We start from the raw sequence: 14,931 nt of genomic DNA, 5'->3' as shown, positions 1-14,931 counted from the left end.
GAAATTACATATTGCGCATTTAATCTTGTGAAGACTTGCATACAATATTTGATCATGACCAATAGAACTTCCCAAACATGGGGGTCTGTAATCATCTTCAGTAAGATTCTCATGTAAAGGAGAAAAAGGACCTTACTACTCAATTTTATTTTAATTCACAGGTATTGCACGGTGCAACAGCAGAGAATGTCTAAGAAATTGCCTTGTAATTTTGGTTGTCACAGTTTTGGTTGTTGAATTATTAATCAATAGTGCGGTGAAATCTGTATCTTTGTGTAAGTATTACATTTTGAGAAGATGATTTTTAAAGCAGATACATTTTTGTTCATTGTATTTTAGTTTGTAATCAAACTTGATTTTTTGCAGGAGGGTTGGTTCAGAATATTGTATTTCTGAAAATACAGAGATGACAAAGAAGATTCTGGGAGTAATAAACCAGGATCACATGACTCATGATGTGGCTCGCATTTAATGATCAGGTGGGGAGGTGTGTGAGCTGTTGACAAATGACAGATTTGACTAAACGTAAAAAGCTTTCGACAGAGAACTTTACAAGTACAAGGAATCACTAAATTGTTGCTACTGTTGTGACTATATTATGTTTTAGCTAAATGAGTTGTATATATAATATACACAGCTATAAACGTTTTGCTTTGATGCTTAAAATTAAATAATACTGATGTAATCTTCAATTCATTTTCTATGCAGCTTTGAAAATGATAAAAGCAGTGCAAACTTCCAGTGCTGTCATTTTATCTAGGTGCTACCAGTGATATTGTTTGTTACCTCTGCAACTGGGCTATCTCCTGGCTGATGTCATCCAGCTCCTTGATGCCAGTAAACTCCCCTGAACCTACTGAACTAGAGCTGTCCTGTAGAGAGAGGGACAGGCAGAAAGAGACAAAGAAGGCAAGGAAGGGAGAAAGACAAAAAAAAAAACACAAGAACAGGTTGGCAAAGTAAACTGTATTTGTTGAAGAAAGTGGAATGATGAGCCATGGGAAGGAGAGAGAGGTAAAGAGAGGATAGGGGAGAGAAACCACCGGTCCATAAGAGGAGTAGCACAGAGGTTTGAATCAGTAGGTGGCACCAACATGTGGGGAGTGTCACCACCACTGACAAGGAAGGTAAAGATTCAAGATTTTTAGAACGTTTTTTATGTTTAACATCACTGCACACCTTTGAGAAAATTTAAAAAGTTTTCATGCAGGTGGTGTTCAAGAAATTTCTGAATGCATTTGTTGTTGACTGTGGAGACATTTCTTAAAAAAACAGCCCTTTGTTAAACAGGAAGACTGTTACTGACTAAATCAAAGTAAACAGGATGCTCTTGATTTGGTTGATTTCACTGATGTAACCCAGGGTCACATACAACTGCTATCTTAAGACTGCAGCTGCTCCATCAAAAGTACTTATTTTAATCTTGAATCTCCTCTTGATCAGCAGACAGTTGGCAGGGTGAGACAATGTCACTGCACTGTATTGTAATGGAGAGTAACATCTTGCCAATGCTTTCCAGTAATTAGGCTGAACAGCCAGCCACTGAAAGCATTTTTAATCCAATGTAGGTCTATGTTACCTACCCACAACTTGAACATTATAGCCTGAGAGAGGAGGAGGAGGAGACGAAAGGGAGAAACATCAGCAGCAAAAGAGTTAGGATAAGAGAGAAGAACAACAGTGGGCAGTAAATGTCTTTCATTTAATTGATTTGCCTCTCCTCAAATTTGCCATTTTAATGTCTATGTGGGTTTTCATGTTGTCCTCCTCCAGATAAGCACATATGGCAGATAGGGGAACTAGTGCAGTAAAAGAACAAGGTGTCTAGCAGACAAATCACATCTCTACACCGTTATGTCTAAACATACAAAGAGCAGGAGAAAGATGAGAGGTGGAGAGAAGAGGAGGAAAAGTATTGACTCACTCGTCTCATCTCAGACAGAGCAGCCATCTCTGATCCCACTGGGGTCATGTATCCTGACATGCTCTGCAGCCATAAAGAAATGACTTAGTTACTGACAATGATGACAACAACAAGTTAAAACTCCATCCCGTGTCAAAAAAGATGTCTTTAAACAAATTTTCTATGGAAAATGAGAGGGTTGCCAGCAGTGATTTATAGTGCAGACAAACATGTTTATATATGTGTTATATGTGAATATATATATACTACACTGCGTGTACTTGGGTGTAATTATTAGGCAAATTGTATTCCTCAGGATTGATTTGTATTGTTGAATAAATACGACGCTCTCAGACAATCCAAAATGTTATTGAACCTCAAACCTGAATGTTTAACAAAGGAGTTTTATCTTTCTCAGAGGAATATATAACTGTGCACAATTATTTGGCAACTATTAGTGTGCAAAATTATTAGGCAACTCCATTACAAAAAGATCTTTCCCCAACTTACTTGTTTATTCTCAATTCTTGGAGTAAGTGTAACAAATGAGTAACACAAAATGACAATTAAATAACATTTTTGGCCTTTCAGGAATATTCAGTGACCAATATACCCATCCTTCTTTTCAATAATTACCATGAGCCTTCCGTCCAATGAATCTGTCTGGTTATTGATCTGTTCATGATCAACTTTAGCTGAAGCAGCAACCATAGTCTCCCAAATGCTGTTCAAAGAGATGTACTGTCTCCCCTCACTGTAAATCACACACATTCTCAATAGGATTTAAGTCAGGTGAGGAAGGGGGCCAGGTCATTATTCGATCAACTTGGAGGCCTTTGCTAGCTAGCCAAGCAGTGGAGTATTTGGATTCATGTGATGGAGCCCTGTCTTGCATAAAGATCATGGCCTTCTTGAATGCTGAGGACTTCTACCTGCACCACTGCTTGAGGAAAGTATCTTCCAGAAACTGTCTGTAGGTTTGGGAGTTGATTTTCAGTCCATCTTCACTAGCTCATCCTTAATGATAGCAGCCCATACCACTGCCCCTCCTCCACCTTGCTGGCATCTGACTCAAAGTGGTGTCCTGTGTCTATTAGTGATCCAGCCCCAGTCCCATCCATCAGGTCCATCAAGAGTCACTCTCATTTCATCTGTCCATAAAACCTTTGAAAAATTTGCCTTCAGGTTTTTCTTAGCCCACCTTGACGCTTCAAGTTGTGAATCTTATTCAGTGGTGATCATGTTTCAGCCTTCTTTACCTCAGCCATGTCTCTGAGCACTTGACACCTTGTACTTCTGGACACTCCAGATAGGTTGCAGCTCTGGAATATAGTGGCACTAGAGGATAATGGGTTCCTGGTAGCTTCATGTTTAATTCTTCTCAAGTCTTTTGCAATTAATTTGAGTCTTTTCTTCTCCATGCATTTTTTTGCAACCCTGTTGACTATTCACAACAAAACGCTTGATTGTCCAGTGATCATGCCTCAATAGTTTAATAGTTTAGCTATTTCAAGAGTGTTGCATCCATCTGAAAGGCATTTTACAATTTTTGACTTTTCAGTGTCAGTTAAATCTCTTTTTTACCTGAGGTAATGAAGCTGCCTAATAACTATTAATATAAGGTGTTAATCACTTTAGGCCAGACCCTCCCTCATTACACAAACACATATCACCTGAAAATGATTAAATCCAATAAGCATTCAAGCTTATATGGTTTGGCGCTAGAAAATGTGCATATAAATAATGATAAGGTTGTGCATGCAGTGTACACAGATATATGATACACTCAGGTCTAGTAATCATGCACTGTTTGTGTCTCTGTGTGTGTGTGAGACTTACTGGTACAGGAGTGCCTCTCTCAGAAGGGGGGATCATGTCAGCGGTCAGGGCCTGTGGGGGGTCAATGCCCTTGCTGACTTTCTGCTGGATGAGATGCATGGCAAGGGCGAACTGCTCCCGTGTCAGCTTACCTATCTGCCTGGTGTCTGCCAGAGCCCTGCAGAGAGGAGCAGACAGTTAACAGAGACACACTGGGTTAACTCAGTTACACTGAGCAGACTGTGTATCTCTATGTTTCATAAAAATCTGGTCTGGCTGACATTTGAAGGGGCCAGAACCAACACTGGTTTGCATATGTTTCCCCATGTTTTTCCCAAAATGTTCCCCTTAAGCACTTGCTAAGCTGATAGTTGTACATAGAAGTAGTAAGATTTGTTATAAATATGTTAAATCTGACCTTTGATCTGTAAGACAAATAAAATCAGATTTAGCATGCAAGATCAATTCTATAACAAAAACTACCTGTCAAGCTTTTTGGAGCACTTTTCTGACAGTGGAAGATCTAATTTTACCACTTTCTAATAAGGCATCCTTTATAAGGATTTATGATTAATTGATGTCTTTATTAATTGCTAGTAATTGTTATTTACTATTGTTTTATAAAATCAGGTATAAGCCATTAATAAGAGCAACTTTTGGATGGCGAGATTACGAAAAATACCCTTGACTGAGTGGACCATAAGACCATTGACCTTCCAGAAAAGGACTGCAGAGGATCAACTTTATTAATAGATTATCAACATTTATAACAGCATTATCACCAAAAAACACAAAGGTAGTTTTCTCAACCTGGCAACCAAAAATGTGTTCTTATCATTGGTTGATAACTGATCTACATAGCATCAGTAATTATTTATTACACATTAATAAAGCCATAATTACAACTTATAAACCTTTTATAAGTTGTGCCTTATTAGAAAGTCTAACCAAGAAATAAAACACAGCAGATATTAACTGTCAAGTCCCTACCATATATGGGCAAGGATGTTCTGAGAAAGTCCAGACTGCATGAAGATATCCTTTACTTCCTGTCCGCTGACAAAGCCATCCAGATCAGCATCTGTCTTCAGGAAGATGTCGTCATAGCGACCACGGTCTGACACAGGGACCACCCAGTTCATTGAATGCTGAGAGAGTGACATAAAGATAGACAACTAGAATAACCACCTCCTAGTTGTATCGAGTGAAGTTTACATCCATGTCTGTCCAGACTCATAATACTTGTCATGGAGACTTTTAAGGATTTTATTTAAAGGTATTAAGTGTATTTTCTTTGTATGTGTTCACATGCTTGGCCAATAAAGCTGATTCTGATAGAACACAAAGTTGTAGCCATGACAGTAGACGATGCTTCAGATATTGATGTTGCTGTAAAGAAGCTAAAACGTGGATGCTTCAACCCGGCAGCACAGAAGATCTAAACAATCACCACACTTTCAGGTTGCCGTTTTCTATGCTTTGAATTAGAAGCAGTCTAGCAAAACTGATTGATGCTAGTATTCCAAAGAAGACGGACTCATAAAGATATTTACTCCAGCATGAGTCAGCAGGGTCTTTTCATATCATTTCCAAGATGACATATTGTGCTGTTGCATGTCATTCCCCATATCTCTATCCCCTTGTTTCCTGTCATCTCTCAACTGCTGCTGTATAATAAAAGCATAAAAATGTCCAGACTTGAGTGTGTGTACATCAGTGTAGTGAATATAGTGAATGTAGTGAACATTACCTGTCCAGACTTGAGTGTGTGTTTGGGAGACAGGCTGCCGGTGCTGTTGAGTGAGTTCATGCTGCCGTGGGAGGGTGTGGAGCGCAATGAATCTTTGGGTGGTGGAGGGCTTGCAGGCAGTCCAGGCACAGAGCCGACCACTGAGCCCAGACTCTTCTTCCTCTTAGATGGAGGGATGAGGGCAGAGGGCAGGAGAGCAGGAACTGGCTCCTTCTCCAGGGCCCGGTACACAAGATGCATGGCCTGGGAGAGCACATCCTGCTATTAATACATACTAACTGGCAGCTTAGGGGTTTTTTTTGTTTGTTTTCTAAATACAGTAATACTGGGGCGGCTGTGGCTCAGGAGGTAGAGCAGGTTGTCCACTTATCAGAAGATCAACGGTTCGATCCCGAGTTCCTCCAGTCCACATGTTGAAATATCCTTGGGCAAAATACTGAACCCCAATACTGAACCTGGAGCTTCCCCTAACGTGTACTTGTAAGAACCCGTAGGGTCTAGTTTCTGCCATGTGTTTCTTTTCAAAGCAGAACAGGTGGCTACAGCGCAATAATTTCAGAGGATTTTTTTCTTCAAAATAAAATAAAATAAAATATAGTGATTCAGCATTTGGTTGTGCTGTCCAACAATTTAGTGGAAAAAATACTTCACTGCTAGAAATGTTACATGACTTTGAAAATACAACACTACCGGAACATTACTGAGAATTGTAATGAAGTAACATACTCCCCAACACTGCACACAATCTACAGTTTACACAGACAAATAACAAGGCAGCAAAACACATTAGATCTGAATCAGAATATCTCTTGTATAATAAAACAAACTTCCTGTCTAAACATATGATAATAGATATCCTGTATTATATACACCACAGCATTTGCTTTGTTGCAAACCAGATGTTGCATTCCTTCCCCTTGAGAGTACCTGAAAATTGGATTTAGTATCACTCACTGAGCAGTGCCGAAATTTAGGTCCAGGAACTCGCCCCCAGAGCAGGAGGAGGCAGCTACACCTTAAAGGATGAGGCTGGCGATGTTCTTTATTTTTCTTATTGTCAACAAATTTCCTGTGCAGAGCGAAGTTCCTCTGTGCTGTAGACTACCGTCGTTGCCCAAAAACTATCAAAAACCTGTCAATGAGCCACACCGCTGCACTGGGTGACATGTTCTTTAGCCCCGAAGAGTGTGGGCATGTTCATTTGTTAAGAAACCGCTCGAAAGACTAAGAACAGCAGTCACGTTTTCAGTCTCAGGAGTAGCTCCATAAATACATCTATGGGAACGTTTACAGAGCTTCACTAGCTTATGCTACATATCACAACCTCTTGATTTTGTACTAAAATTATTTAGTCATGGCAGCAGTGGTGTCATAAAATCTCCACTCCACAGATTCTCGACTTCCAAGGTGAACCTATTGTTGTCCATAATGACAAATATCCCCTGACCAGTTGACTTCTGGCCTGGTGCCACCTGTTATAACGTAATGTTGATGTAGTAATGTGATATACAATCGGGAGTCTGCACAGGGTGTTTTACTTTGAAAAATGACCACATGGTCTATGCAGCTTGATGTGGCTTCCATCAAAAATAGACTAGGCACGTATGTTTAGCAGAGCAGAGTGGCCTGGTGGGATCACAAGCATTGACTAGAGTGACCACAACCAGCTCCGGCAGCCACGTCAGAGCCTGGTGGAATCAAGCCTTAACGAGCTCACACTTGTTGTAATGAAGAAACATGTCACCCAGTGCAGCAGTGTGGCTAATTGTTGTGTTTTTAAAAGGTCTACAGAACACACACAATACTTGTTACTAAGATCAATTTAGTGTTGGTTTGGCTCTGCACATGACATTTGTTGACAATAACAAAAATATAGAAAATCGCCAGTCCTATACTTTAAGTTATGGGTTGTTAACTTCCTGTAGTGGAAAAGGCCTATTATATTATAAGACTTTCTTGCTAAGTACAGTAATTATCCAGTAGTTGATCAATGTGTATGATCCAGTATTAGGATGGATTGATGTCCATTTACTGGTTTAAGTGCAGCTTTGCTAGATATTTTACAACAGCTTCAAGTTTGGCATGATCTACTAGAATCAAGAAGTGAGACGACATGCATCCATTCTGGTAATGGGCTACCTGTAACTTAATATAGGAGTTAACACTGTAGGTCAGGCTAAAGTGAATTTAATGAGCAAAACTACATACAGTAACAATGAAGAAGATGGCACTCACCACTGCAAACTCATCTCTGTCCAGATGGCCATCTTTATCTATGTCACTTAGGTCCCAAACCTACCAGCAGGAAAAAATAGAATGTTGCTATAAAGACTACACAGTGTACTCACAAGTAGTTAGTGAAAGCATTCATCATACTGTGTATGATAAGTTAAGGAGTATCTAAATGATTAAAGGTTTCATTTCAGTTGTAAGTTGGTATTAATGCTACTTCATATTAAAAGGAAGCAGAATGAACTATGCCATTACATATTTATTGGGAAACATGATATAATTATGTTGCAACTTAATTTGAATATTTTAATCTTCGACATGGAACCAGGAAACCCAGTTTAACAAAATAAAATGAAAGTCCATACCTTCCCAAGGACATCCAGAGGTAGCTTGGAGTTGATTAGGACTGGTTTGACCTTCTCTCCTGACAGCAGGCCATTGACTGGTGCCAAACTTTCAAAAATTCCATCAAATTTACTCTTCTCTTCAGGCTACAAATTAAATACAAAAGAGTTATCTCAAAGGTTGATACGTAAAAGTTGGACTTGACTTAGTATGGCTCTGACTTAATGGAAGAACTCAAGTTTGCCTTTTAAACTGAAAGGTTTACTGGACTGCAATATTAAAACCTGACCAATACTGGATGTTTGAGGCAGATACCAATATTGATACTTGAAAGGTAAAAAGCTCTGAAATGGTGGCGCAACATCTTACAGTTTAAAAATGAACTTGTCAGTGCTATCTGGTGGACAAACTACATGATGTAAACACTGTTTCTAAACTATCTCAAAAATATCCTCTGTCTTGACTAGTGGTTTAACAGTACATGTATTCATCCCAAACTGTCACGGTTTGGTGCATGCAGTCGTATGAAGAATACTCTCCGTGACCCGAACAATTACCGTCAAAATAGTTTAATAATCCACTTAGTCCGTCATGCGGAACAATAATTCAAGAACGCAAGTTCCACCCGGAACATTATGGCAGCACACCACTAACATGCTCATGGGTATGCTAGCCGGCTTAGCCAAGGTAGCCTAGTTACCCTGCTGTCAGAATGACAACCGAGAGACCCATAACACTGACCAAGTGCATCACTATTATTAAAATATGCTCCGTTATCTCCATAGTGAAATGATACCATGTCTCCGCATCCCCCTGTTTAAACTGTTTCATTAATAGTTTCCACTGCAGCACAACTAAACTGTTTCAGTAATAGTTTCTATTGCAGAACTACTAAACTGTGTCAGTAACAGTTATGGCCAATGAGCCATTGTTGGATGTTTACATTTTTCAAAACAAAAGACCAAAATGTTATTTTCTACCTTTCTTTTTTTTCCTGCTGTACTGAAATTGTACCAACCCCAAAACCAAAGTACATACAGAACCATGAATTCTGTGTACCGTTACATCCCTAGTACTGACATTAACTGTTACTTACCAGGCAAAAGATATGCCAATACCAATATATCAGAGATAAGCTAAAATGATGCATCAGTCAGGGTCTATGTAATATGTCCCCCTTTGCATATGTTATTATCAAACTCTGTAAATTGGGAATAAATACAGTATTCATACTCATATTTATATTCAGTATTTATGAAAATCAGTGCACACACCCTGACAGCCCAGTGGAGTTCGCTGGAAGTAGAAGCTGTGCTGCTTAGAGACGGACTGCTGGTGTCCTTCTGAAATCACAGAAACAAATCAGAGATTTTCTTCTTGTACTGAGCTTGATCCAAGAATTAATAACATAGGCTAATATCCCATTAAAGATGCTGAAATTGTTTACATAATGAATGGTATATATTGAATATTATTTATTGTGTACTGCATAATGATTGTCTTTTCTTTTTTTCTCTTATGCACATTTTTTTTTCCTTTCCTTTCTTGTCGTCATCCTTAAAAAATCTGAAACCTAATCTTACTCTTATGACACTGAATGACAATGTTTTAAATTCTCCAACAAAAAGAATCATGTGTCTAGAATTTCTTCAAGAGACATATCTGTAAAGTTGATGTATCAGGATTTCAATGTAAATACTAAGAAGTGATTAAAATTCTAAGTCTAAAGGTGTCCTGCTAGTGCTTAAGAAAAAACTTGTCAGAATTGGAGTGATGGGAGGTGATAAGGGAAGTAGATTCTGTTTTGCATATATCTTATTGCATGATGTTGAATTATGTATATTCTGTGTCTATGCATCAAATTCTCATCTTTTGAAGATCTCAAGTCTGAAATGTTGGTTTCTACTGTTTTCTACCTTATTTGATATATATATATATCTATATATATGTAGATTAGACTTTGATTAATATAGACAGATTTATTAATCCCCAATGGGGAAACACCTTTGCCACCAAATCAAGTCATACAGACAGTCGCAATAATTGCACTATTACACGAGTATGTGTGTGCTTTAGCATCATTATTGGCACAACAGTGATGTGATCAGGAACGAGTTGCTTGCGCCAAGTTCCGTAAGCATCATTGAAGTTCAAACAGAGGAAGTATGGATATATCATATCACTTAAAAATACATTAATGAATTCCTAAATAAAGACTTGAATTTCAAAATCTATTTGAAATGCAGTTTTAAAAAGAGAAATAACTGAATTTGTAAACTGAATTAAGAATACAGCTTTTAATCAGGCATTTAAAAGGGCATTTCCCTTTTCCATTTCCATTTCCTCACTGCTTTTCCTTTTCCTATTCTCTATTGCATTTGCTGAGTCATTTAGCCTCTCCATTTAGCCTTTCCGTGACACTTTTGGTCCCTGCGCTGTTAAAAAATGCAAATCAGTCTCCCCCGAAGCCCCCCCTCCTGTCAGCAGCTCCTGGTCTTCATAATAAAAGCTCTGTTGAGTCTCGTCAGTAAGGCTGTCACGTTATGTCGGTGGTTTGATTGTTTGTGGCGATACTCTGGTTTTATTCTAACAAATGTGTGCTGGCTATGTTGTATGTATGTAAATAACATATGTCTAATACATGATTAGCGCCAATCACAAACTTGTAATCTGAAACGGAGGAGTGGAGATGTTAGCTAACAGTAATTCATCTACATACATGTATAGGTCATGTACCAGTTTTTTCTGCCTCCTGCTTTTGAATGTGTTCATGTCTCTCCATCACCTGATGCCTGGGCTGCTTCTATGTGTTCCTCTTTCCTCCTTAAACTTTTTTCTTTAAATCTTTAATAGTCAGTTCTTTACTTTCTCTTTGTTTTTCCTTTCAACACTATTAATGTTACATCCTTCCTCACTTTCTGTCTCCTCTTTCTAATTCCTTCACTCACTCTGAAAATGTAATGTCTTACTTTTAAAAGTCTGACAGTGCATGAAATAGAACTTTGACTTGTATGGTGTTAACTATAGTAATTGTGGACAAACGACACACAATGGGAATGCATGTAAAGCAGTAGCACTAGATAAACTGAATGGTAAAAACAACATTAATGTCAATTTAAAAAACTTTGTTGTCTATTGTCTGACATTATTTAATGGCGCACATGTCAGTTAATGTCACATTTCATCCTCTGAACTCTGATTCATTCGTCTGTCTCATGGAAGCAGCTCCAGTCTGCCTGCTAGCTTCAGCACGGAGGGTTCGTTTGTTTTAGACACCCACGTAGCAGGAGCTGATGGTGGTTTGTTGGTCTGTGTTGACAGTAACAGTCGTCTCTGTCTCTCATATGAGGATACAATGTTCAAACAGAAAACAAAACGAGCGCTCCTAGAACTACAGAAACTGCAGTCGGAAGAAACTTTTTTTTTTTAATGACTTTGTCCATTGGTACAAGTAAATTTCTCTTCCACTTGCCCTATAAAAAAATCCACTTATCCCAGACAAGCAGACGAGCCTTAATGTCGAGCCCTTCAATTTCACCTCCCCTGTCTGGGCCACACACGCACTTTCTATCTCTTTCTATTTATTTCTATCTCTTTCTCTCTCTCACTTTTTTTCAGCAAGTCGGTTAAATGACATTTAAACATTGGTATCATTTCATTTATTTCCATTCCTGGTAGCAATGCCAGGTTACCAAAGCCAAGCAGCCTCTGACCCATGTCCAATCCTGGTCGAGAGGAGGGTGGTGTCGGAGGCCCATACAGATAGACGCCCAACCCGGGTTTAACCCATGTCACTGAATCAGTGTGAATGAGGTGTTAGGGGAATCCACAAATCGTTTGCATCATATCAGAATAGAGAACTCAAAGCTAAATACTCATATCTGGAAATAAAAACTCCAGTCTTGAGTCTACAGTAAGATCATTTTACTGACACTAGACATAAAGAAGTGTTGGCTAGAAGAACAGATATTGTGCTCAAATTCAGAAAATTGAAAACTAGACTAGACATGGTGAAATACATAAAGATGCTACTATCCACCTAGTTTCTTCTCTTTTTATTTCTGAGATCATATTGTGAATGACACTACTCACTTGAACCATCACTTCCACTACTGCTAGCTGTTTATCCAATCATCTCTTTTGGCACAGCCTGTTTCATTTCTTTTCACAGTAAGGGTGCCTATGCCTACATATATTTACTGAATGTATAATTATCTTAATTATTTATGCTGTGTTTGATATAATAATAATGAATACACACAGTACATATATCTGTAATGTGTATATCCCGATTGAGCTATTCAGAAGGTGATTCTTTCTGTGACATTCAGTGTGTATATCAGTGTGTTTGGTTTCCGCAACATATAAATGTCCATATTCTGAAAAAACTATATTTGTAGTTTGTTTTTATACAAAGATTAAGAGGATTTGAGCTTGAATGATGAAGTCATACTCACAAACTTGGGGGGAGGGACTGTGAGGTTGAGGCTGGACAGACTGACTTCCTGACCACTCTGAGCACAGGCCACCAGCCGCAGAGCTACATAGAAGCCCTGACAGAGAGAAACATCAGTGTTATTTTCTGAGATACTTACATTGATGTAGCCCCCCCAAAAACTTACAATTCTTGTCATACATAATACATTATTATTATTACCATAGTGGTCTGAATATAAGACAATGTTTTATTCTGAAAATGAAGTGGGAGTCATCTTAAATTCGAGGACTAGACAATTATGAGTTCACAAGATAAGAAATGCTTTTTGAATGAGAGTGTACAGGTGTAACACCAGCTCCTACAAAGAGTTTGCAATATGGTTTCTTTGTAGCCTTAACTAGGGCCCTATGAAATCTATTTGAACTTTTTCCAGATTCTGATTCATATTTTCCCAAATTACCTTGTTTTCCGTTTGAATTTTTCTGAATTCTATGTTCTATGATTTAAGCATATTTTGTCATCAGAAAGAGTGCCTAATCATGTGGTGGGTGAATAAAATTTCAAAAATTCAGTAAGAAAATATTCAAATTGTGTACTGACGTAAACCGACATAGCACTATTTTTAAATCAAAAAAAGTCAAATCAAAATCATAGGACCCTACTTAATGTTGCAAGGCTAGAAGAAAAATTTAAGATAATTAAGTTCATCAATCAAGTTAATGTTTTCTGTTTTCCACTGATTTTTACCAGAGCTGCAACATGCTAGCTAATTAGCTAATTCGGGGGCATATAACTAAATAAATATATATATATATATATATATATATATATATATATGACACATAACTTGGGTCATCTTATCATCTGATCAACTTGTAGAGATTTGGATTGACTTTGTCATTACTTGTCAATGAGTATTTTTATGCTGATGAGAGTAAAAAAGTGATTACATGCGCTGTGACTTTCACATATGTGAAGCATATCATCAGGTCTGTTTCCTACCTGTTTGTCCAGATAGCCTTTGCCATCAGGATCGGCCAAATCCCAGATCTGGAAAACAAGACACAAACAAAAAGCAAGCAGGAATTTTTTTTATTAACATTTGAATTTTTTGATGTATTTTAAGATGTTTTCTAAACTAAAATGTGTTATACAAGTAGCGTAGCTCCTTTCAGGAATAGCTCAGTGCGTAACGAGTGTATGGTCTAGAGAGAGAGAGAGCGTGTGTGACGGTGATGCTGCAAATACCATCCAAGAGCAGGCTGAGCAGGAAGAAAGCAGGAGAGTTTCTGCCGATAACAAGCACTGAGAGCCGGGAGACATGACGGCAGCTGCTCACTAACAGCGTGTGTTTACAGCAGAGAGCAGGAGGGAGGACATACGTCTCACTCCATTAGTCTGTGCTACAACTGCTGGGTTAGGGTTAGGCATGAACTGGTCATATGCATGTATGAGATAGTAAAAAGTCCTTCTGCTGGCCTGTTTAATGGAGCTACTTACCTCTTATCTCTACTTATCTCACACTTGACAATGTCATTAAGCAAAAAGTTGTCGTTATTTGTTATTATGATTATTTGCACATTGCTGACATCTTGCTCAACAAAGCAAATGAGTCTAGTAGGAAAGCAACAGGAAGAAAGAACAAAAATCCATCTAAATGTTGGTGACTCCTGAGTGATGTCTTTTCTCTGATTTCTCTGGGAAGTAGCCAGTTTAATTTTTGACTGTTACTGGTATGTACAGTAATGTGTGTATCTTGTGATCTACAGCATCACACAAGCATAGGGGTAATAAGATACACACTTCTGATGACTGCAGAGGTAGGAATGGACATTTATGGAGGTAGTAAGAGAAGACTGGAACCCAATGTAAACAACGCAGGTTTCAAAACCTTTATAGAAAGGCTTTGCAAATACTTTATGAGGAAGGAACAAAAAAATGTTTTTAAACACTGAGGGTGTGCCATCTCCAATTGTTCATGATTACACTGGTATAAATCTTAATGTGATAATAAATTGTCATACATATACTGTATTTACATCATGACTACGTACAGCAGAAACACACATGGTGAGAATGAAAAATACATTTGCTGCCAGATCCACTGTGGAGGAGCCACTTCAGTAGTGTGGAAGAGGTTTGATAACATTAACCTACATCTGATTATGACTAATTGGTCACACTTAACGTTCACTTTGCAGTAATTAATCAGAGCAGAGCGATGCAACATTGGGGGGAAAAAAAGAAAAAAGTCGAGGCAAACAGTTGAGAGTTGCATCAAGTTTTGTCAGTTTAGTTAAATCCATATTAGACTCAGCTGACTATATAGATAAATCTAAATATATAGTTCAAACAGACATATTAAAGACCTATAAGACCTATAACGTCCACATCGTGATGCATCTAAGAATGGTTTTTTTCTCTCACCCCTACTAAACAAAAAAC

General features: G+C 38.2%; 1 protein-coding gene across 11 annotated transcripts in view; it reads right to left on the bottom strand.

Moving 5' to 3' along the window:
* LOC137188373 (epidermal growth factor receptor substrate 15-like 1) overlaps positions 1 to 14,931 on the bottom strand; it is a 56,349-nt gene that overhangs the window by 38,301 nt on the left and 3,117 nt on the right. For all 11 annotated transcript variants that reach the window (XR_010929378.1, XR_010929380.1, XR_010929379.1 and 8 more), the window contains exons 4-13: positions 13,489 to 13,536; positions 12,506 to 12,601; positions 9,323 to 9,391; positions 8,069 to 8,194; positions 7,707 to 7,766; positions 5,472 to 5,714; positions 4,712 to 4,869; positions 3,743 to 3,899; positions 1,925 to 1,987; positions 787 to 872 (exon numbers count right to left, since the gene is read on the bottom strand). Coding sequence is in view for 8 of the 11 variants with exons in the window: in XM_067598029.1 (XP_067454130.1) it covers positions 787 to 872; positions 1,925 to 1,987; positions 3,743 to 3,899; positions 4,712 to 4,869; positions 5,472 to 5,714; positions 7,707 to 7,766; positions 8,069 to 8,194; positions 9,323 to 9,391; positions 12,506 to 12,601; positions 13,489 to 13,536 (1,106 nt within the window). In the remaining 3 variants the exon portion in view is untranslated. The remainder of the gene's footprint in view (positions 1 to 786; positions 873 to 1,924; positions 1,988 to 3,742; positions 3,900 to 4,711; positions 4,870 to 5,471; positions 5,715 to 7,706; positions 7,767 to 8,068; positions 8,195 to 9,322; positions 9,392 to 12,505; positions 12,602 to 13,488; positions 13,537 to 14,931) is intronic.

This window comes from Thunnus thynnus, chromosome 8 (assembly GCF_963924715.1).
Source record: "Thunnus thynnus chromosome 8, fThuThy2.1, whole genome shotgun sequence".
In the NCBI taxonomy this organism is placed as follows: domain Eukaryota; kingdom Metazoa; phylum Chordata; class Actinopteri; order Scombriformes; family Scombridae; genus Thunnus; species Thunnus thynnus.
Note: the sequence above shows the minus strand (reverse complement) of the source record. Positions and strands in the feature narration are given on the sequence as shown.